We start from the raw sequence: 22,348 nt of genomic DNA on the forward strand, positions 1-22,348 counted from the left end.
ATCTGTTTAAATCATTTTTTAGACTTCGTGCGATTTAAATCTAGTCATATACATATAGACATTTGGCAATAGTGCTGAAAAGATTGTTGGCCTTTTGAGGTTTCGTCATGTTTTAGTTGTTGCTTTCTCATTTTCACATTAACCAATAAAAGGCAGCACTGTAGAAATTACTCAGAACATACATGTAGATTTTCACGGTTTACACGTGGCATTTCTGATCTTGATAGAAATATATCTTATGTGACACAAGTTATAAAAAAATCACAAAGTCGTATATAACTGTAACAAACCTTGTAAGTCATGATTAAAACTGTAGATCAACACTTCTAGATTGTGCTTGCGATTCCGTCAGTACGGTTTATATAGCACATTTTTACCAAACAAATTCGCCAGTAAAAAATATTTATAAAGTGAAATGAATGGGTCAGATGAATATCGCTCAGTTGGAAAAAAAAGACAAAAAGAGTACAAAAGAATGAACATCCTCATTGCTGATATTTATAGAAACAATAAACATTCACTCAACAATAACATGTATTTTCCTTCAGCTTTGACCACTATAATTGCACACTATTGTTAATTTGAAAATGTTAGGCATCCGGGAATGTTTCACATACCCTGGGACAAATAACGTTGCAAAGTGGAAAATACATCAAAACAATTTTGCAAAAAGGAAATTTCTCATCGAGACATACGATAGGCACGTCATGCCAACTTAGAGCATGCGTGGTAAAAAAAAATCAGTTAAGTAACCATAGTTAAACCTCAAAACTTTCTCTCAACAATTGTACAATAAATTAAATATTATTTTGAATAACTAATAAAAAGGAAGCGTTTTAATGCTTTTATTGCTGTTCTTCGTCTCAAAGTCACAGTGAGACCTCAACACGGAGCAAAAAACTCTCACGTCACTGCAAGTTTCAGACGGCCCCTAGCACCGGCTTAAGCGGAATTCTTTGCAAAAATAATTTGGATAGACTTTGTAAGCTGCAACACCACCCAATCGGGCCCGGTGGCAAAAGAACATACTGGAAAGTAGTACGAACAGGTGTAAATCTTAAACTATGTAGCATATATTTTAGTAATTAAGGTATCAGATGAAAGATGAAGGACTGGTGATCCTTGTAGAGCACACAATTGTTTACAGCATTATATCTGTTTCAACAATAGAATTAGTTTCTATCTAACATGATGGATTGGTGAACTTCCCATGGCAACTATTATATGCCTATCTGGACAATGTTTTTCTGATTTGTATCGATCTGATGAGTTAAGCCCTTTTCGACTGATTTTTATAGTGGAGTGTTGTCTCATTGGTCACATCTTCCTATTTTTATACGATGTTAATGAATATGAACCCTGCTTTGTAAGAGACCAACACACTGAACCGGATTTTCTAACTTGCAAGTATGCAATATACAGACACATTAATATGTATTGTAAATGTAATGCAAAACTGTTTAAGTTTTTTTTTTAATTTACATTGCTTAAGTTACTATCTCTGAATATTTTTCTTATAACTTTAGTTCAAATTTATACTTATAAATTCCCAGGAATCGTCCATATGTTTTGGACCCATCTAATCCATATCATGACGTTGCATCTGATCCGAATATGTCTACAGATTGTTCCCGCATAGAATCCAAAGGTAAACAACTGCAGCGAAAACTCGAAGGATTGCCAGAATTTTCAGAAGAAAGTGGTTGTGTGGTATCCTGAGAAAATTTTGGAACTATTCATTACCTAATGATGAGCATGCCTGTAACATTTATTTTTTAAATTGTCGACCATAATACAGTAGTTGAACTACTTAGACCACTCTGCCTCCGAGGCCTTTTAAAATAAGGAGATGCGGTTTGATTGCAAATGAGACAACAATCCACCAGAAACCAATTGTCGTAGATGTTAGCAACTATAGGTCACCGTACGGTCCTCAACATTGAAAAAAAAACAACAACCACATAGCAAGCTATAAAATCCACTGTATCACAAAATGTAAAACAATTCAAATGAGAAAACCAACGGCCTGATTTATGTACAAAACCACAAGCGAAAAACAAATTTGATATACAGAATTTAAGGCTCCTGTCTTTGGATAAAAATATACAAAATCACGGTGGCAGGATTTAACATGTTAGCGGGCGCCCAACCCTCCCATTAGTACTTTATGGCTGATAATCTAGGTAACTTGCAAACTATTCGATTTCATCTAGCATATGCATCAAGATGGTATTTCTACTCTTATTAGATATATACTATGTCCAGTGGATTGAAAAAACTAACTCAATTTCACGTTGCCAGCTCCTTGTATTGAATTTTAATGTAACATAATATAATGATAATGCGATGCAATGAGTCTCATTTTAAACTAGAAATATCGATTTTTATCTACAATCATTATAATCGTCTCAGTAGACCCAGTCTGTACCTAAAGAACTCCTTCCCATTAGTATTGACCTCTCTATTTTCAATCGCAAATATCGATTCTAACAATTTGACATTGTTATGCGTTTACGATATGAGGGACGGCGTATACAGGCACATCCTGCAGTTATTGGCTCTAAAATAGATCTATTTTGATACGCGCCATCATTTCTTATGACAGTTCGTAAAACATAGGTGTAAAATTTAATTTCTTTACATTGACATGTCTTTCCACGCCGACCTGTTAAACATTTTGCTTCAGTTATTTCTCTAGGCATTCTGTTTTCGTCTATATTTCGTACAAAAGTCCACGGACATAACGCCATCTGTGAATATCCCTGATAGTTGAATGGCACTCCACATGTAGTTGGATAAGGTCTGCGTATAATATTAACGTGTTTCGTGTGTCAGAGATCGGAACGATCTGGTTTCATTACAGTTTCCTCTAATAGTACTATATACTCCGTATACATAAGAAGTAAAACAAATACACCAATAACAAAGCTGTAAATACATATATATGGATAGATCATCAATTGATAAGATATTAAACCATTTTTTCTCACAATTTACATATAATAATAATAAGCAAATATGTCAGACAAAACAAAAGTCTACTCAGTACTCATTTGGTAGTTAAGAAATACATCCATGATTGCTTTTGCATATTTGACTTTGAGCGTTCCTGATGAAGCTAAATACCGAAAAGAGCTCTTGATGCATACAATCTATAAAGTGTTATTTTCATTAATTTTTCCATCAACTTTGCATATGTATCTTGGATGTTATAATTGGTAATTACGGATTAACAAGTCAATCTAGAAAATACACGAATGTGGTTTTTTCGGTAAGTGACAGGGTGGTTAAGTTAAGCCTTTAGTTTTCTGCTTGGAAAATTTTGTGTTTTAAAATAAAATTCCTGTTCAAACCATACTTGATACACGCTAATCTCTATTTCTCTGTTATACGCAGTTGGTTTGAAATTGTTATCTGTGATCTTGAATAGTAATTAATTTGTATGAATTAATTCATCATTATTATAATGTTATTGTATTATATATACACAAACAAATAGTCGGATCCGTTGAAATTCGTCCCGTATCTCAAACTATAAAGCATATTAGATAATCATTGCATGGTGATATTCAGCTTCAAGTTTATAAATAAATCAAATGGTACGTGTATATTTAGAAGATGGTGGTCATGGAAAATGTTCAGTTCCAAAAAAAGGAGAGCATGTCGGATTTGTTTAGGACACGGCGTTGTCTAAACTTCCTCAAAATCTCCTGCTTAAAATTTGGATCAAAGTTTACATAACTTCAGGTTGATTTTAAAACAGTCACTGAAAAAGTCTGTTTAAATCATTTTTTAGACTGCGTTCGATTTAATTCTAGTCATATTCATATAGACATTTGGCAATAGTGCTGACAAAATTGTTTCGTCATGTTTTAGTTGTTGCTTTCTCATTTTCACATTAACGAATAAAAGGCAGCACTGTAGAAATTACTCAGAACATACATGTAGATTTTCACGGTTTACACGTGGCATTTCTGATCTTGATAGAAATATATCTTATGTGACACAAGTTATAAAAAAATCACAAAGTCGTATATAACTGTAACAAACCTTGTAAGTATCCATGATTAAAACTGTAGGTCAACACTTCTAGATTGTGCTTGCGATTCCGTCAGTACGGTTTATATAGCACATTTTCACCAAACAAATTCGCCAGTAAAAATTATGAATGGGTCAGATGAATATCGCTCACTTGGAAAAAGAAAGACAAAAAGAGAACAAAAGAATGAACATCCTCATTGCTGATATTTATAGAAACAATGAACATTCACTCAACAATAACATGTATTTTCCTTCAGCTTTGACCACTTTAATTGCACACTATTGTTAATTTGAAAATGTTGGGCATCCGGGAATGTTTCACATACCCTGGGACAAATGACGTTGCAAGGTTGAAAATACACAAAATAAATTTTGCAAAAAGGAAAATGCTGTTCGAGACATACGATAGGCACGTCATGCCAACTCAGAGCATGCGTGGTAAAGTAACCATAGTTCAACCTCAAAATTTTCTCTCAACAATTGTACAATAAATTAAACATTGTTTTGAAATACTAATAAAAAGGAAGCGTTATAAAATGTACCACTACGAAATGGTCTATTACCAATGTTAGACATTGCTTGAACGTCTTATAATGATAATATAAGAATTTGTGTTAGTTGGTTTACAAATGTCATCATATTATGATATAGAAAATGTTTAGTCTAAGTACTAGTACTTGGTAAGCATGGTAAGAGAACGATCAGCATTCGGCGTACTTCAATTTGCCTGTGGTATCAGTCAGGATTCTACTTCGTCAAAATTACCTCCCCAGTACCGCCACTAATTACTTGTATCGTGAAAATGGAAGCCATTGTAGGAACGACGCGCTGTCAATTTAGCTCTCGAAAACCGATAAATTTATCCTAAAGCATCATTACGATCCTTAAAAAAGTTATATGACAGTTAGTTTTTTTTTATCTACAACCTATTAATAATTAGCATCATGTAATCTACTTTTAGGCCTTATGGTAAAGATAATTGTCACAAATATTTCAAATAATAACTTTATTTTGAATGTTTATGCATGCCATAGGTGTTTTTTAATGTTTTTGTGCGACTTTGGTAACTTTAGTTAAATCTATGGACCCATATCTCTACGATCAGCTCAGTCTTTACACGGAGTATGAGTTATACGACTATCTAGATTTTGCTGCGTATAGGTGGAAACAGTTAAAATGTTCCTCAGGGAGAAGTTTTTTTTTCCAAATGCAACGTACTAACAGATCTAGATCTTCGGAATTTTTTAATATCCTCATATCTGATTCACATGGCCCTTAAAGTAGGCCCTCTCACTACAATTCTGAAGTTGGAACAGTAGTATTTCTTAGGCCATAAATATAATGATAGCCTTTTAAGAATTTCACCTCTTTCCCACACTGACTCAGAACCTGCATACACATGTAGTTAATATGGTTAAGATCAGTTAACTGAAGTACATTAAAAATAAATGTAAATAAGTTTTATGTATGATGACTGTTTATTTTTTTCTGCTTAGCATCTTTATAAACCTGTAAAGGTCACTAGTGCTTTGTGGCCTTTCACAATGCAATGAATACTTTGTTTTTAAACAATTCTCAAAAAATTCTATCGTATCAGAAGATGGGCCCCCTTCTCAAAAGCTACTTTCTTTCTACAGGTATGAATCACCGTTCTCTATCGGCGCACTCTTACATAGCAAGATGGCTAATGCGCTATATACAAATATACACCCGCACCCACTAAAAACTCATATCAACACACAAAAGAACGTGCCACTAATATTCACCAATTCATACATATATATATAATGTTAACGGTAAAAGCGTGCTGTACGAAACACTGTGTTGTCATTTACTGGCATGTTTATACATCGTGCATTACAGTGCAATCGGCTAAGACAGATGATAATGTATGCGCTTGATGATCATCATTGCTCCATGCCTAAAATACTAGTTGCTATTATATGCTAGGTGTGCGGATATATACATTAGCTGCAGTCTATACTGAGGTTAGCACTAAAGGTTAATGTCTTCTACTTTAAATATACTGTTAATTATTGGATATGTGCATTCAACTGCAGTTTATGTAGAGTATGTTCAACATTTAGAACACATTAAAGCATGATGCGGCAAATACGCAGTAAAATGTAATGCTACAGAAAAAGTAGATGACATTTCCGAAAAAAATCGTATCATAGCCGATACAAACCTATATTTGGACTTCCAATGCAAACTTCCGGATTTGGACCCACTAAAGAAACTGGAAATCCTCTTGTATTTAACGCTTCGCCAAGAACAAATAAACCCACTATACACCAGGATTGAAATTTTGTACGCCAGGCGCGCGTTTTGTCTACAAAAGACATATCAATGACGCTCGAATAAAAAAAAATAAGCCAAATAAGGTACGAAGTTGAAGAGCATTCAGCTGTTGAGGACCCAAAATTCCGAAAGGTTTTGCCAAATAAAACTAAAGTGTAATAGTCAACCGATAATCAGCTTACCACAGAAGCAGGGACTTTCTATAAAAGTTAGTATAGACTGTCCATGACAGAAGCTATCGTTGTTTTGGTATATATGTGTAGGTACAGATGAAAAACATGTTATTTTCATTTTAAGAAATTTAATAGTCCCATCGTGAACAGGTTTGAATCAGACGTTTTTTGGTGGGCTATATGAAGGTTTTTGGCTCTACTGCACCAGATTAGATGGCCTGAAAATCCATATAAGCTTTTGAACCATAAGCATGATAAGGGTATGGTCATGACCATATGCATATACTCATATGGTCCGACCATTAGTGTATAGTTGAACCATATGAGTATATACATGTTTGTTTATGGGCCAGACCATACAAGTATTAAGACTATATACTAGTAGATATTTTAAAAATAAATTCACAGGAACACACAGCTCATTCTCCCTATAATGACATAATCGGAATCCTTTATCTTTGATATATAATCTGAATCTATTCAATCCAAGTGTGCAAATGTATCTGTTTTATTGACTTAGCTGAGTCAGTTTAAAAGGCCTTGATAATGTCCATATTTTTGTTACTAAGTGAAACCACAGGCATTTCATTTTTTTTTCATTTTTCCCCAGGGTTTACATGAGTTTTTTCATAAAAAAAAAATTTTTTTTCCATGTTTTCACTTGATTGATGTGTTCTTTCTTTTTATTTTTACGATCTTGTTCCATTCAAGGAAGACAACAACATTCATCAACTGGTGCGCCGTGCCGCTGTCCTTCGACTTGTACCTACTGCTGAGGTTGAAGATGTGTGGTTCAATGCCCTAACAGACATAGATCAGATTGATACTTACATCAACTACACGCCCTTTAAATTTACAGACTATGTAACATCATACTGGGTCGAACAGAACAGTCACCTTTGGAACCATTACACAGGGACCGAAGACTACAAATCATCTAGAGGGATGGCACAGCAAGCTGAAGAAACATGTCCAGCACCCACATCCAGACATCTTTAAACTCATAAAACTACTGAAATATGAGGAAGCTTTCAACGCCCTGACCATGATCTAGTATGCAGCCGGTGGGATAGTCAGTGGCCTAAAAACGAAAGTATGAAATCAACAACAGATTAAAAGAGCTTAAGTTAGACACACAACCAGGAGGTCACAACAGTACAGTTTGGTGATGCAGCCTCCGTGACCTTCTTCACGTTGAATAGATTGATAAACTTTAATAGACTTATATACAGTGAAATGTGTGTGCTACAATGTGTGATTTGTTTTAGTGCTGTTGTATTGCTTGTTTCGTATTTAAATGCTTGCTTGAATCTACTGTTGAATTTGTGTTATAAAAGAAATAAAATAATTTACTATATTTGTTTCCATTTCTTTCATATTTATTTTAATAAAAAAACACAGAATGCATACACATACAAAAATAACCTATTACCTGTCCTAAAAACACTTGCCAATTAAAAGTTGATTAAACAATGTTTATACAGTATACTGTAAATTCAGAAATTATTGCGTGCATTTATTATTGCGATTTTATCATTTTAAACTAAAATGCGATTTTAATTTTTGCGATATTGAGAAAAATCCTGTTTAATTCATATAAAAAATTTCAAAATGCGAGTTTAAATTATTGCGATTATAACCCTGTCGCATTTTTCGCAATAATAAAAACATCGCAATAATTTCTGAATTTACAGTAATCCTTTGTCTGCACAAGTGTTCCCCCTATTCCCACATGAAATTTTAATTTTTCTTACCAGATTTATAAAAGCTGGGAATAGGAGAAATGAACCGTTGAGACACATTTATATCGTATCGGTCAACTAATTCATGATGGTGACCGTGAAACTTAAAAAGTAAAATTAAGAATGGAAATGGGGAATATGTCAAAGAGACAACAACCCGACCATAGAGCAGACAACAGCCGAAGGCCACCAATGGGTCTTCAATGCAGTGAGAAACTCCCGCACCCGGAGGCGTCCTTCAGCTGGCCCCTAAACAAATATGTATACTAGTTCAGTGATAATGGACGTCATACTAAACTCCAAATTATACACAAGAAACTAAAATTAAAAATGATACAAGACTAACAAAGGCCAGAGGCTCCTGACTTGGGACAGGCGCAAAAATGCGGCGGGGTTAAACATGTTTTTTGAGATCTCAACCCCCCCCTCCCCCCCTATACCTCTAGCCAATGTAGAAAAAACAAACGTACAACAGTACGCACAGTAAAACTCAGTTTAAGAGAAGTCCGAGTCCGATGTCAGAATAGGAAACAAAAGAAAATAAACAAAATGACAATAATACATAAATAACAACAGACTACTAGCAGTAACTGACATGCCAGCTCCAGACCTCAATTAAACTGATTGAAAGATTATGTCTTCATCATATGAATATCAGGCACAATCCCTCCTGTTAGGGGTTTAGTATTATACCGTCATAAAATATATGAGAAGAACACAACCCGTGTCATGCCAACAACTGGTTTTAGAACAAATATGTTTAATTCCGATGCAAGACCCTATAAGTGAATCAATATTAAAGCCAAAATATGCAATCTTTAATGACCTGACAACAGTATCGTAACTATATCCCTTCTTAATAAGTCTGTTTAAAGGTTTTGTTAGCTTTTGAGGTGAATACTGGCATTTTTGTGCTTTGTAAAGAATATTACCGTAAAAGATTGGATGTGAAATACCCGAACGTATAAGATGTCTGCATGTTGAGTTATATTTACGAATGATGTCCTTATACCGATGATAAAATTTAGTAAATGTTTTGACTAGTTTATGATATCGAAAACCCTGGTGTAATAATTTTTCAGTAATATATAAATTTCTCTAAAATCTAATACGTTGTTACATACACGAGCGAATCGTACAAGTTGAGATATATAAACACCATAAGAAGGTGACAAGGGAACGTCACCATCTAAAAATGGATAATTAACGATAGGAAATGAAAAATCATCTCTTTTATCATAAATTTTTGTATTAAGCTTCCCGTTAATGATATAGATATCAAGATCGAGGAAAGGACAGTGGTCATTGTTAGTATTAGCTTTATTTAAGGTAAGTTCAACAGGATAAATTTCTTTAGTATACATACTGAAGTTGTCATTATTGAGAGCCAATATATCATCCAAATATCTAAAAGTATTGTTAAATTTTTGTATCAGATGTTGTTTCGATGGGTCTTTGCTGATTTTAGTCATAAATTGTAATTCATAACAATACAAAAACAGGTCCGCAATAAGTGGTGCACAGTTAGTCCCCATTGGAATTCCGATTGTCGATTTCGATCGTTCTTCCTCATAACTCTGTATTAGAAGAAAAGTAACTCTGAATTCAAAACAATTGCACTTCGATAATAAGGGATTATAAATTTGTCTTGTAGGTAGAGATAACATCTTATTGAATTAAACTACTTGTCTACGGTCGTTCTTTCATTTGATCAATCCTGACACCCCTCGGTGTGTTATACGACAAGAAATACCTTACAATGTGCATTATCTATAACACATATTCAACATTTAAAGTACTTTGGACGAGGCAGTAATCAAAAGACGGAATGCATAATCAATATACCTTTGGACGCAGGGTACACTAGTACAAAAAGGTATAAAATAAAATAAATTTTCTGAAGAGTACCAAATGTCTAATTAGTACATTATGATAAATCAAGTCCCAAGTTATTATTTCTTGACGTGATAAAACCGGCCATATTATTTAATAATAGATACATTAACAGTTTTGAATAAGTTGCTGTTTCACTTTGCTGTTATTGTGAACGAGGAAACAGTACACTCTAAAAGATATGCTTACACACAAATAGTAATCTAGGCATTGTTTACAGCATTGTATCTTTTTCAACAATAGAATTAGTTTCTATCTAACATGATGGATTGGTGAACTTCCCATGGCAACGATTGTATGCCTATCTGAACATTGATTTTCTGCTTTGTATAGATCTGATGAGTTAAGCCCTTTCCGACTGATTTTTATAGTGGAGTATTTGTCTCATTGGCAATTATACCATATCTTCCTATTTTTAAACGATTTTAATAAAAATGAACCCTGCTTTGTAAAAAACCAACACACTGAGCCGGATTTTTTAACTTGCAAGTATGCAATATCCAGACACATTAATATGTATTGTAAATGTAATTGGAAAACTGATTTAAGTTTTTTTTAATTTTAATTACTTAAGTTACTATCTCTGAATATTATTCCTATAACTTTAGTTCATATTTATACTTATAAATTCTCAGGAATCCTCCATATGTTATGGACCCATCTAATCCATATCATGACGTTGCATCTGATCCGAATATGTCTACAGATTGTTCCCGCATAGAATCTAAAGGTAAACAACTGCAGCGAAAACTCGAAGGATTGCCAGAATTTTCAGAAGAAAGTGGTTGTGTGGTATCCTGAGAATACTTTTGGAACTATTCATTACCTAATGATGAGCATGCCTGTTACATTTTATTTTTTAAATTGTTGATCATAATTTTGTTATGTTATTTTTCTAAATATAATTGTATGTGCAATTCATGATCACTTATTATGAAATAAGGAGATCAATTGGTGTTTAACGCCACTTTCTTTCAGTGCTGTTGGCTATTTTGTGGTTGTCAGTTTTTATTGCTGGTGGTAACTGGAGTGCACGGAGAGAACCACCGACCTTCGGTAGGAAAACTAACAATCCTAGTCAATTAAGATTGGAGTCGAACGCACCTACCATGTGTTGGACTAGAACTCACAATCTCAGTGTTGACAGGCTAGTGGTGATACAGTAGTTGAACTACTTAGACCACTCTGCTACAGAGGCCTTTTAAAATAAGGAGATGTGGTATGATTGCAAATGAGAAATCAATCCACCAGAAACCAATTGGTGTAGATGTTAGCAACTATAGGTCGCCGTACGGCCTTCAACATTGAGAAAAACAGCAACCACATAGCAAGCTATAAAGGCCCCAATATCACAAAATGTAAAACAGATTTGATATACAGAATTTTAGGCTCCTGACTTTGGATAATAATATACAAAATCACGGCGGCAGGATTAAACATGTTAGCGGGCGCCTCTCCTTAGTACTTGGTGAATGATAATCTAGGTAACTTACAAACTATTCGATTTCATCTAGTATATGCATCAAGATGGTATTTCTACTCTATTAGATATATACTCTGTCCATTGGATTAAAGGAAAACTAACTCAATTTCAAGTTGCCAGCTCCTTGTATTGAATTTAAAGTAACATAGTATAATGATAATGCGGTGCAATGAGCCTCATTTTATACTAGAAATATCGATTTTTATCTGCAATCAGGTAGACTAAGTCTGTACCTAACGAACTCCTTCTCGTTGATATTGACCCCTCTATTTTCAATCGCAAATATCGAGTCTAACAATTTGACATTGTTATGCGTTTACGATATGAGGGACGGCGTATACAGGCACATCCTGCAGATATTGGCTCTAAAATAGATCTATTTTGATACGCGCCATCATTTCTTATGACAGTTCGTAAACTATAGGTGTAAAATTTGATTTCTTTACATTGACATGTCTTTCCACGAACTGTTACTGATTCTTTTAAACATTTTGCTTCAGTTATTTCTCTGGGCATTCTGTTTTCGTCTATATTCCGTACAAAAGTCCACGGACATAACGCCCTCTGTGAATATCCCTGATAATTTAATGGCACTCCACATGTAGTTGGATAAGGTCTGCGTATAATATTGACAAATGATTGGTTAACTGATTTCAATTCGCCGTGTGTATAACTCATTACAGCACCTAGAAGCATATAACGTGTTTCGTGTGTCAGAGACCGGAAAGATCTGGTTTCATTACAGTTTCCTCTAATAGTACTGTATACACCGTATACATAAGAAGTAAAACAAATACACCAATAACAAAGCTGTAAATACATATATATATATAGATAGATAGATAGATCATCAATTGATTAAATATTAAATCATTTTTTCTCACAATTTACATATAATATTAATAATCAAATATGTCAGACAAAACAAAAGTCTACTTAGTACTATTATAACTAGCATTTTTATTTATCGTATTGAAATCGTTTTTTCTATACAACAAATAAGATAAGAATTCAAAATTAATAAAGGGCGATGAGGAGGGGTTGATAAGAAATACTTATTATATATAACTAAATCGAATAGAGAATGGAAACGGAGAATGTGTCAAAGAGACAACAACCCGACCAAAGAGCAGAAAACAGTCCAAGGCCACCAGTGGGTCTTCAACACAGCGAGAAAATCCAGGACCAGGCGGCGGGTTTAGGCCGGCCCCCAAATATGTCTTTGCTTGTCTATAATTGTGTTGTGTTAGGAATTGCTGTTTCAACAATACTGTATTCATCATAACTTATTTGATGTCTATAAAAAATCTCGAAGATTGACATTCATCTACATAATTATTTAACTTTCCTTCGAAACTCTTCTATTCGATATCAAAATTTTGTTTATTTTTTTCTGTTTATCGAAAAAGGTTTATGCAAACGATCTTACTTATTTCTTAAGCGATTTGAAATACCAATGCACACATTTTTTCAAGTATTTTAAGAACAATATGACCACCTCACTTTTAAGTATAACATCGCATGTAGAATTTCATTAAGATCCCCAAGATTGCCTTTTCTACATTCTTACCTTAAAATTAGGTGTTTTTAGTTATCGGATAACCTTAAGTTTTGTTACATTTTTTTTTAAATTGCGAGAGCATAAAACCTTGTTTGAAAAAGTTAACTGTATTTTATTGTCTACAGTATATAATGTTTGTGACACGGTAGCTTTCTTTTTAAATTAGGGAAGTATTATAATAGCGATAATTAGCACTTCCGTATATATATTTCACATACAAATAGAACATTGTTTCAACTTGGCAAGTTGTCGCATAATCTAGGGTACAACGTGAGAAATTTGCATGAGAATGGTTCATCAAAAAGAATATAGCACTTTGTAGAACAAAGTACACTGTTCCTGCTATATAATATAGAATTAAAAAAAAAAGTGGAATTTTTATATCTAAGGTACACATTTTTAGATGTAAGGTATACATTTTTAGGTACTTTTGGTCATATAGCTCGGTAGTTAAGAAATACATCCATTGCTTTTGAATATTTGACTTTGAGCGTTCCTGATGAAGCTAAATACCGAAAAGAGCTCTTGATGCATACAATCTATAAAGTGTTATTTTCATTAATTTTTCCACCAACTTTGCATATGTATCTTGGATGTTATAATTGGTAATTATGGATTAACAAGTCAATCTAGAAAATACACGAATGTGGTTTTTTCGGTAAGTGACAGGGTGGTTGTTAAGTTTCTATCTAACATGATGGATTGGTGAACTCCCATGGCAACTATTATATGCCTATCTGGACATTGTTTTTCTGATTTGTATCGATCTGATGAGTTAAGCCCTTTTCGACTGATTTTTATAGTGGAGTGTTGTCTCATTGGTCACATCTTCCTATTTTTATACGATGTTAATGAATATGAACCCTGCTTTGTAAGAGACCAACACACTGAACCGGATTTTCTAACTTGCAAGTATGCAATATACAGACACAGTAATATGTATTGTAAATGTAATTGGAAAACTGTTTAAGGTTTTTGTTTTAATTTTTATTGCTTTTAAAGTTACTGTCTCTGAATATTATTCTTATATCTTCCGTTCATATTTATACTTATAAATTCCCAGGAATCGTCCATATGTTTTGGACCCATCTAATCCATATCATGACGTTGCATCTGATCCGCATATGTCTACAGATTGTTCCTGCATAGAATCCAAAGGTAAACTACTTGAGCGAAAACTCGATGGATTGCCAGAACTTTCAGAAGAAAGTGGTTGTGTGGTATCCTGAGAAACTTTCGGAACTATTCATTACCTAATGATGAGCATGCCTGTTACATTTTATTTTTTAAATTGCTGATCATAATTCTGTGATGTTTAATATTTTTCCAAATATAATAATATGTGCAATTCATGATCACTTATTATGAAATAAGGAGACCGATTGGTGTTTAACGCCACTTTCAGCGCTATTGGCTATTTTGTGGCTGTCAGTTTTAATTGCTGGTGTAAACCGGAGTGCACGGAGAGAACCACCGACCTTCGGTAGGAAAAATAACAATCCTAGTCAATTAAGATTGGAGTCGAACGCACCTGCCACGTGATGGACTAGAACTCACAACCTCAGTGTTGACAGGCTAGTGTTGATATAGTAGTTGAACTACTTAGACCACTCTGCCACCGAGGCCTTTTAAAATAAGGAGATGTGGTATGATTTCAAATGATACAACAATCCACCAGAAACCAATTGGTGTAGATGTTAGCAACTATAGGTCGCCGTACGGCCTTCAACATCGAGAAACAAGAACCACATAGCATAGCAAGCTATAAAGGCCCCTATATCACAAAATGTAAAACAATTCAAATGAGAAAACCAACGGCCTGATTTATGTACAAAACAACAAGCGAAAAACAAATTTGATAATATCATACAAAATTTCAATTTCAAGTTGCCAGCTCCTTGTATTGAATTTTAATGTAACATAATATGATGATCGATGATGCGATGCAATGAGTCACATTTGAAACTAGAAATATCGATTTTTATTTACAATCATTATAGTCGTCTCAGAAGACCCATTCTGTCCTTCCCATTAATATTGACCTCTCTATTTTTAATCGCAAATATCGATTCTAACAATTTGACATTGTTATACGTGTACGATATGAGGGACGGCGTATACAGGCACATCCTGCAGATATTGGCTCTAAAATAGATCTATTTTGATACGCGCCATCATTTCTTATGACAGTTCGTAAAACATAGGTGTAAAATTTAATTTCTTTACATTGACATGGCTTTCCGTGTCGAACCGTTACTGATTCTTCTGAACATTTTGCTTCAGTTATTTCTCTAGGAATTCTGTTTTCGTCTATATTCCGTACAAAAGTCCACGGACATAACGCCCTCTGTGAATATCCCTGATAGTTGAATGGCACTCCACATTTAGTTGAATAAGGTCTGCGTATAATATTGACAAATGATTGGTTAACTGATTTTAATTCGCCGTGTGTATAACTCATTACAGCACCTGGAAGCATATAACGTGTTTCGTGTGTCAGAGATCGGAACGATCTGGTTTCATTACAGTTTCCTCCAATAGTACTGTATACTCCGTATACATAAGAAGTAAAACAAATACACCAATAACAAAGCTGTAAATACATAAATGCATAGATTATCAATTGATTAAATATTAAATAAATCTACATAAAGTAATAATCAGACAAAACAAAAGACTAATCAGTACTATTAAAACTAGCATTTTCATTTATCGTATTGACATATCGTTTTTTCTATCCAACAAATATGATAAGAATTCAAAATTAATAAAGGGCGATGAGGAGGGGTTGATAAGAAATGTCTTAATATATATAACTAAATCGAATAGAGAATGGGAACGAAGAATGTGTCAAACTGAAAGAGACAACAACCCGACCAAGAGCAGAAAACAGCACAAGGCCACCAATGGGTCTTCAACGCAGCGAGAAAAATCTCGAACCTGGAGGCGTGCTTCAGCTGGCCTCCAAAGTGTCTTTTCTTGACTATAATTGTGTTGTGCCAGGAATTGCTGTCTCAACAATAGAATATTTATCATAACTTATTTAATAACTTTTAACATTCTCGAAGATTGACATTCATTTACATAATTATTTAACAACTTTCCTTCGAAACAAACTCTACTATTCGATATTAAAAGGGTTTTTTTCTGTTTATCGAAAAGGTTTTGGCAATTAAACAATTACTTAAGCGATTTGAAATACCAATGCACACATTTAAACAAGTATTTTAAGTATTGAACAATATGACCGACCTCACTTATAAATATAATATGTAATAACAATAAATTGACATAAAAATGTTAATTAAACATCCTTTTTGTTAGTCCAGCTGGATTTTTTGAAATAACAAATTAAAGTGGAAATATTGAACTATCGTGTATATCATTTTTCGATTCCACATACTCTAGTCGCATGTAGAATTTAATTAGAATCCGCCAATATTGCATTTTCTACATTCTTACCTTAAAATTAGGTGTTTTTAGTATCGGGTAACCTTAAGTTTTGTTACATACTTTTTTTAAAATGCGTGAATATAAAACCTTGTTTTAAAAAGTTAACTTTGTTGTATTGTCTACAGTATATAATGTTCGTAACACGGTAGCTTTCTTTTTAAATTAGGGAAGTATAATAATAGCGATAATTAGCACTTCCGTGTATATATTTCACATACAAATAGAACATTGTTTTAACTTTGTCAGTTGTCGCATAATCTAGGGTACAAATTTATTTTTAAATGTGAGAAATTTGCATTACAATGGTTCATCAAAAAGAATATAGCACTTTGTAGAACAAACTACACTGTTCCTGCTTTATAATATAGAATTTGAAAAACTGGCATTTTTAGGTCTAAGGTATAAATTTATAGGTACTTTTGGTCATATAGCTCTTTGAGTCTTTCGGTAGTTAATAAATACATCCTTTGCTTTTGAATATTTGACTTTGAGCGTTCCTGATGATGGTATATACTAGGGATGTCAACGAGTACTCGAGTATTCGAGTATCGCTCGGTAGTACCGAGTATCGAATACCAAAACGATACTCGACTAATCGGTTTTCTGTTAGAATATTGCTGTCTTCTTTGTATAAAATTGATCTTCTTGAGAACCTCTTTCGGAAAATTAAATAGGCATCACTGATTAATCATACTTGTAAATAAAATATATTTTGTTTCGAATGCTTGTGTTAAATTGTCATTTAAAATGCCTCCGAAAATATGTGGGCTATACCTAGGCTCACACTTTAAACTAAACATGTCTTATCCATTTTGATCACATCGGTACCATCAAAGTGAATATTTTCGTCTGCAAGACTGTAATTTCCAAAGTTGCAAAACCGACTGTCCCCAATAATAGTTGACAAGAAAATCTGTCCAAATAAAATAGATTCGTTGCATCCTCTGGTGACCCTCAGCGAATAGTTAAACTTCTAATCCTTACGCCCTTGTAAACATTAAATGTGTTTTCTTAACGATTACCAAATACTATTGTTTGATATGGATTTTCCTTGTTATAATTTTTAAATAGGTGTTCATTAAATTATATTGACTAGATGATTGTTTTTTTACTTAATTAGTACTTGTAGGTAATGAGCTGTTAATTATGGTGTGTAATTCCTTGTCCGAGATACTTATGTAGATGGTTTTTCGTCCGCTGAACAACAAACCACAGAATGTAAAATACGTATTTTTGTGTTTCCGTGTTGTAGATATATTTCCGAGCGAGTACACGAGTATCGCTCGATGAAACCAACGAGTACTCGATAAGTAATTGTTCACCGAGTTGACATCCCTAGTATATACCGAAAAGCACCCCGGATCGGCGCGTTACGTTTGCAGGGAAAAAAATCCACTTTTGCGCGAAAAAACGCATTACGTTTGCGCGAAATTTACCTGTTGAAAAGTCACTACGTTTGCTCGAATTTGAATATTTGCATACAATTTATAAAGTGTTATTTTCATTAATTGTTCAATCAACTTTGCATATGTATCTGGGATTTTATAACCAGTAATTACGGATTACCAAGTCAATCTAGAAAATACACGAATATGGTTTCTTCGGTAAGTGACAGGGTGGTTGTTAAGTTAAGTCTTTGGTTTTCTGCTTGGTAAATTTTGTGTTTTGAAACCAAATTCCTGTTCAAACGATACTTGATACACGCTAATCTCGATTTCTCTGTTATACGCAGTTGGTTTGAAATTGTTATCTGTGATCTTGAATAGTTAATTAATTTGTATGAATTACTTCATTATCATTATTATAATGTTATTGTATTACATTTACACAAACAAATACTAAGTCGGATCCGTTGAAATTCGTCCCGTATCTCAAACTATAAAGCATATTAGATAATCGTTGCATGGTGATATTCAGCATCAAGTTTATAAATAAATCAAATGGTACGTGTATATTCTGAAGATGGTTGTCATGGAAAATGTTAAGCTTCATACAGATTTTCATTGTTTACATGTGGCATTTCAGATCTTGATAGAAATATATCTTATGTGACACAAAAGTTATAAAAAAATCACAAAGTCGTATTCAACTGTAACAAACCTTGTAAGTATCCATGATTAAAATTGTAGGTCAACACTTCTAGATTGTGCTTGCGATTCCGTCAGTACGGTTTATATAGCACATTATCACCAAACAAATTCGCCAGTAAAAATTATTTATAAAGTGAAATGAATGGGTCAGATGAATATCGCGCCGTCGGAAAAAAAGACAAAAAGAGAACAATTAAAAGAATGAACATCCTCATTGCTGATATTTATAGAAACAATGATCATTCACTCAACAATAACATGTATTTTCCTTCAGCTTTGACCACTAAAATTGCACACTATTGTTAATTTGAAAATGTTGGGCATCCGGGAATGTTTCACATACCTTGGGACAAATGAAATTGCATGGTGGAAAATACACAAAATAAATTTTGCAAAAAGGAAAATGCTGTTCGAGACATACGATAGGCACGTCTTAGAGCATGCGTGGTAAAAAAAAAATCAGTTAACTAACCATAGTTAAACCTCAAAACTTTCTCTCAACAATTGTACAATAAATTAAATATTGTTTTGAAATATTAATAAAAAGGAAGCGTTTTAAAATGTACTACAACGAAATGGTCTATTACTAATTCTAGACATTGCTTGAACGTCTTATAATGATAATACAAGAATTTGTGTTAGTTGGTTTACAAATACCATCATATTATGATATAGAACATGTTTAGTCTAGTAAGTACTAGTATTTGGTAAACATGGTATAAGAACGATCAGCGTTCGGCGTACTTCAATTTGCCTGTGGCTACAGTATGTTTGGTGACCTCAAGGATTATCCCATTATAACAAAACTGTATCTTTCGAAGGATGTAGGTAAATAGGTTGCGTTACGTGTAGATCTATCATTTTTACTACATAGATTGAAATGTTAAATATCATATCAAAAGAAACTTATAGTTTAATCCTGCCAGGTGGTATCAGTCAGGATTCTACTTCGTCAAAATTACCTCCCCAGTTCCGCCACTAATTTACTTGTATCGTGAAAATGGAAGCCATTGTATAGGAACGACGCGCTGTCAATTTAGCTCTTGAAAACCGATGAATTTATCCTAAAGCATCATTACGATCCTTAAAAAAGTTATATGACAGTTAGTTTTTTTTTTATCTACTAGAGCTATTAATAATTAGCATCATGTAATCTACTTTTAGGCCTTATGGTAAAGATAATTGTCACAAATATTTCAAATAATAACTTTATTTTGAATGTTTATGCATGCCATAGGTGTTTTTTAATGTTTTTGTGTGACTTTGGTAACTTTAGTTAAATCTATGGACCCATATCTCTACGCTCACGGCTCAGTCTTTACACGGAGTATGAGTTATACGACTATCTAGATTTTGCTGCGTATAGGTGGAACAGTTAAAATGTTCCTAAGGGAGACGATTTTTTTTTCAAATGCAACGTACTAACAGATCTAGCGGATCTTCGGAATTTTTTAGTATCCTCATATCTGATTCACATGGCCCTTAAAGTAGGCTCTCTCACAATAATTCTGAAGTTGGAACAGTAGTATTTCTAAGGCCATGAATATAATGATAGCCTTTTAAGAATCTTCACCTCTTTCTAATACTGACTCACTCAGAACCTGCATACACAGTTAAATATGGTTAAGATCAGTTAACTGAAGTACATTAAAATAAATGTAAATAAGTTTTATGTATGATGACCGTTTATTTTTTCTGCTTACAATCTTTATAAATCTGTTAATGTCACTAGTGCTTTGTGGCCTTTCACAATGCAATGAATACTTTGTTTTTAAACAACTCTAAAAAAAATTCTATCGTATCAGAAGAGGAGCCCCCTTCTCAAAAGCTACTTTCTTTCTACAGGTATGAATCACCGTTCTATATCGGCGCACTTCTACATAATAAAATGGCTAATGCGCTATATACAAATATACACCCGCACCCACTAAAAACTCATATCAACACACAAAAGAACGTGCCACTAATATTCACCAATTCATGCATATTATCATGAATGGTAACGACACAAGCGTGCTGTACGAAATACTGTGTTGTCATTTACTGGCATGTTTATACATCATGCATTACAGTGCAATCGGCTAAGAAGGATGAAAATGTATGCGCTTAATGAACATCATTGCTCCATGCCTAAAATACTAGTTGCTATCATATGCTAGGTAAGCGGATATATACATTAGCTTTATACATTTGTAGCAGTCTATACTGAGGTTAGCACTAAAGGTTAATGTCTTCTACTCTAAATATACTGTTAATCATTGGATATATGCATTCAACTGCAGTGTATGTAGAGTATGTTCAACATTTAGGACACATTAAAGCACGATGCGACAAATACGCAGTAAAATGTAATGCTACAGAAAAAGTAGATGACGTTTCCGAAATAAATCGTATCATATCCGATACAAACCTATATTTAGACTTCCAATGCAAACTTCCGGATTTGGACCCACAGAAGAAACTGGAAATCCTCTTGTATTTAACGCTTCGCTATGAACAAATAAACTAACCATACACCAGGATTGAAATTTTGTACGCCAGGCGCGCGTTTTGTCTACAAAAGACATATCAATGACGCTCGAATACAAAAAATAGGCCAAATAAGGTACGAAGTTGAAGAGCATTGAGCTGTTGAGGACCCAAAATTCCGATAGGTTTTGCCAAATAAAACTTAAGTGTAGTAGTCAGCCGATAACCAGCTTACCACAGAAGCTATCGTTGTTTTTGGTATATATGTGTAGGTACAGATGAAAAACATGTTATTTTTTGAAAGAAATTTAATAGTTCCATCGTGAACAGGTTTGAATCAGACTTTTTTTGGTGGGCTACATGAAGGTTTTTGGTCGACAGCTCTACTGCACCAGATTAGATGGGCTGAAAAATCCATATAAGTGTTTGGACCATAAGGGTATGGTCATGACCATATGCATATACTCATATGGTGCGACCATAAGTGTAGAGTTGAACCATATGAGTATATACATATACTTGTTGGCACTGGCTACGGTTACATGGAAATGTAACAATAATAATAAAATTATTGTTACATTGGAGACTAATTGCCGGAATACAAGGTTGGGTAAGGATCCGATTAATTATGTAACAATAATATATGAGTCTACGGTTACATTGCGTTATCGTTACATATTAATTATGCACTTCAATGTAAGCTAGATTTATTAAACTTAAACCTTATAGTTTTGATGCTGAATTGTTTTCGCCAATAAGAACGAAGTTACGATCACGTAATATCTGGATTTAGAAAATGAAAGCACTGATTCCACTAGTTTCAACATGTCGGCAAAGGTTAACATTACTGAATTGCCTTCACAATATAACATAAACATCGAAAGATTAAACAAATAATTTTTCGTATGAATCATGACAGACATTGAAAGTTTCTTTAAACTTCAAAAAGGGATAGTGCAAAATGTAATTGTACAGTATGCAATACAGACGTGGACATTGCTGCATCACTTGTTTGTGATGGCTGCTTAGTGGTTTCACTAAAATGCGTGGGACTAAATCATGCTTCCATATACAACATACAGGATTTGTAGAATTGACATTGTAAATAAAAAAATTAAAAATTGTATGCAATATTGCAAAAT

The 22,348-nt window shown here is 33.7% G+C and overlaps 2 protein-coding genes across 5 annotated transcripts in view; both read left to right on the plus strand.

Annotated features, from left to right (window-relative positions):
* The window catches only part of LOC127712174 (2'-5'-oligoadenylate synthase 3-like), a 32,131-nt gene extending 17,585 nt beyond the window's left edge, over positions 1-14,546 (plus strand). Inside the window, exon 6 of one of the 2 annotated variants that reach the window (XM_052218472.1) lies at positions 14,258-14,546. In XM_052218472.1, the coding sequence (XP_052074432.1) occupies positions 14,258-14,423 (166 nt within the window). In that variant the 3' untranslated portion in view covers positions 14,424-14,546. Of the gene's footprint in view, positions 1-1,553; positions 1,835-14,257 lie in introns of those variants that run through there. The other variant, XM_052218471.1, reaches the window with a different exon arrangement.
* Positions 6,282-22,348, plus strand: part of LOC127712169 (uncharacterized) — a 31,503-nt gene continuing 15,436 nt past the window's right edge. For 2 of the 3 annotated variants that reach the window (XR_007986976.1, XM_052218465.1), the window contains exon 1: positions 21,173-21,342. The gene's annotated coding sequence lies outside the window, so the exon portion shown is untranslated. Of the gene's footprint in view, positions 6,426-21,172; positions 21,343-22,348 lie in introns of those variants that run through there. The other variant, XM_052218466.1, reaches the window with a different exon arrangement.

The sequence above is a fragment of the Mytilus californianus genome, unplaced genomic scaffold (genome assembly GCF_021869535.1).
Source record: "Mytilus californianus isolate M0D057914Y unplaced genomic scaffold, xbMytCali1.0.p SCAF_8, whole genome shotgun sequence".
Taxonomy (NCBI): domain Eukaryota; kingdom Metazoa; phylum Mollusca; class Bivalvia; order Mytilida; family Mytilidae; genus Mytilus; species Mytilus californianus.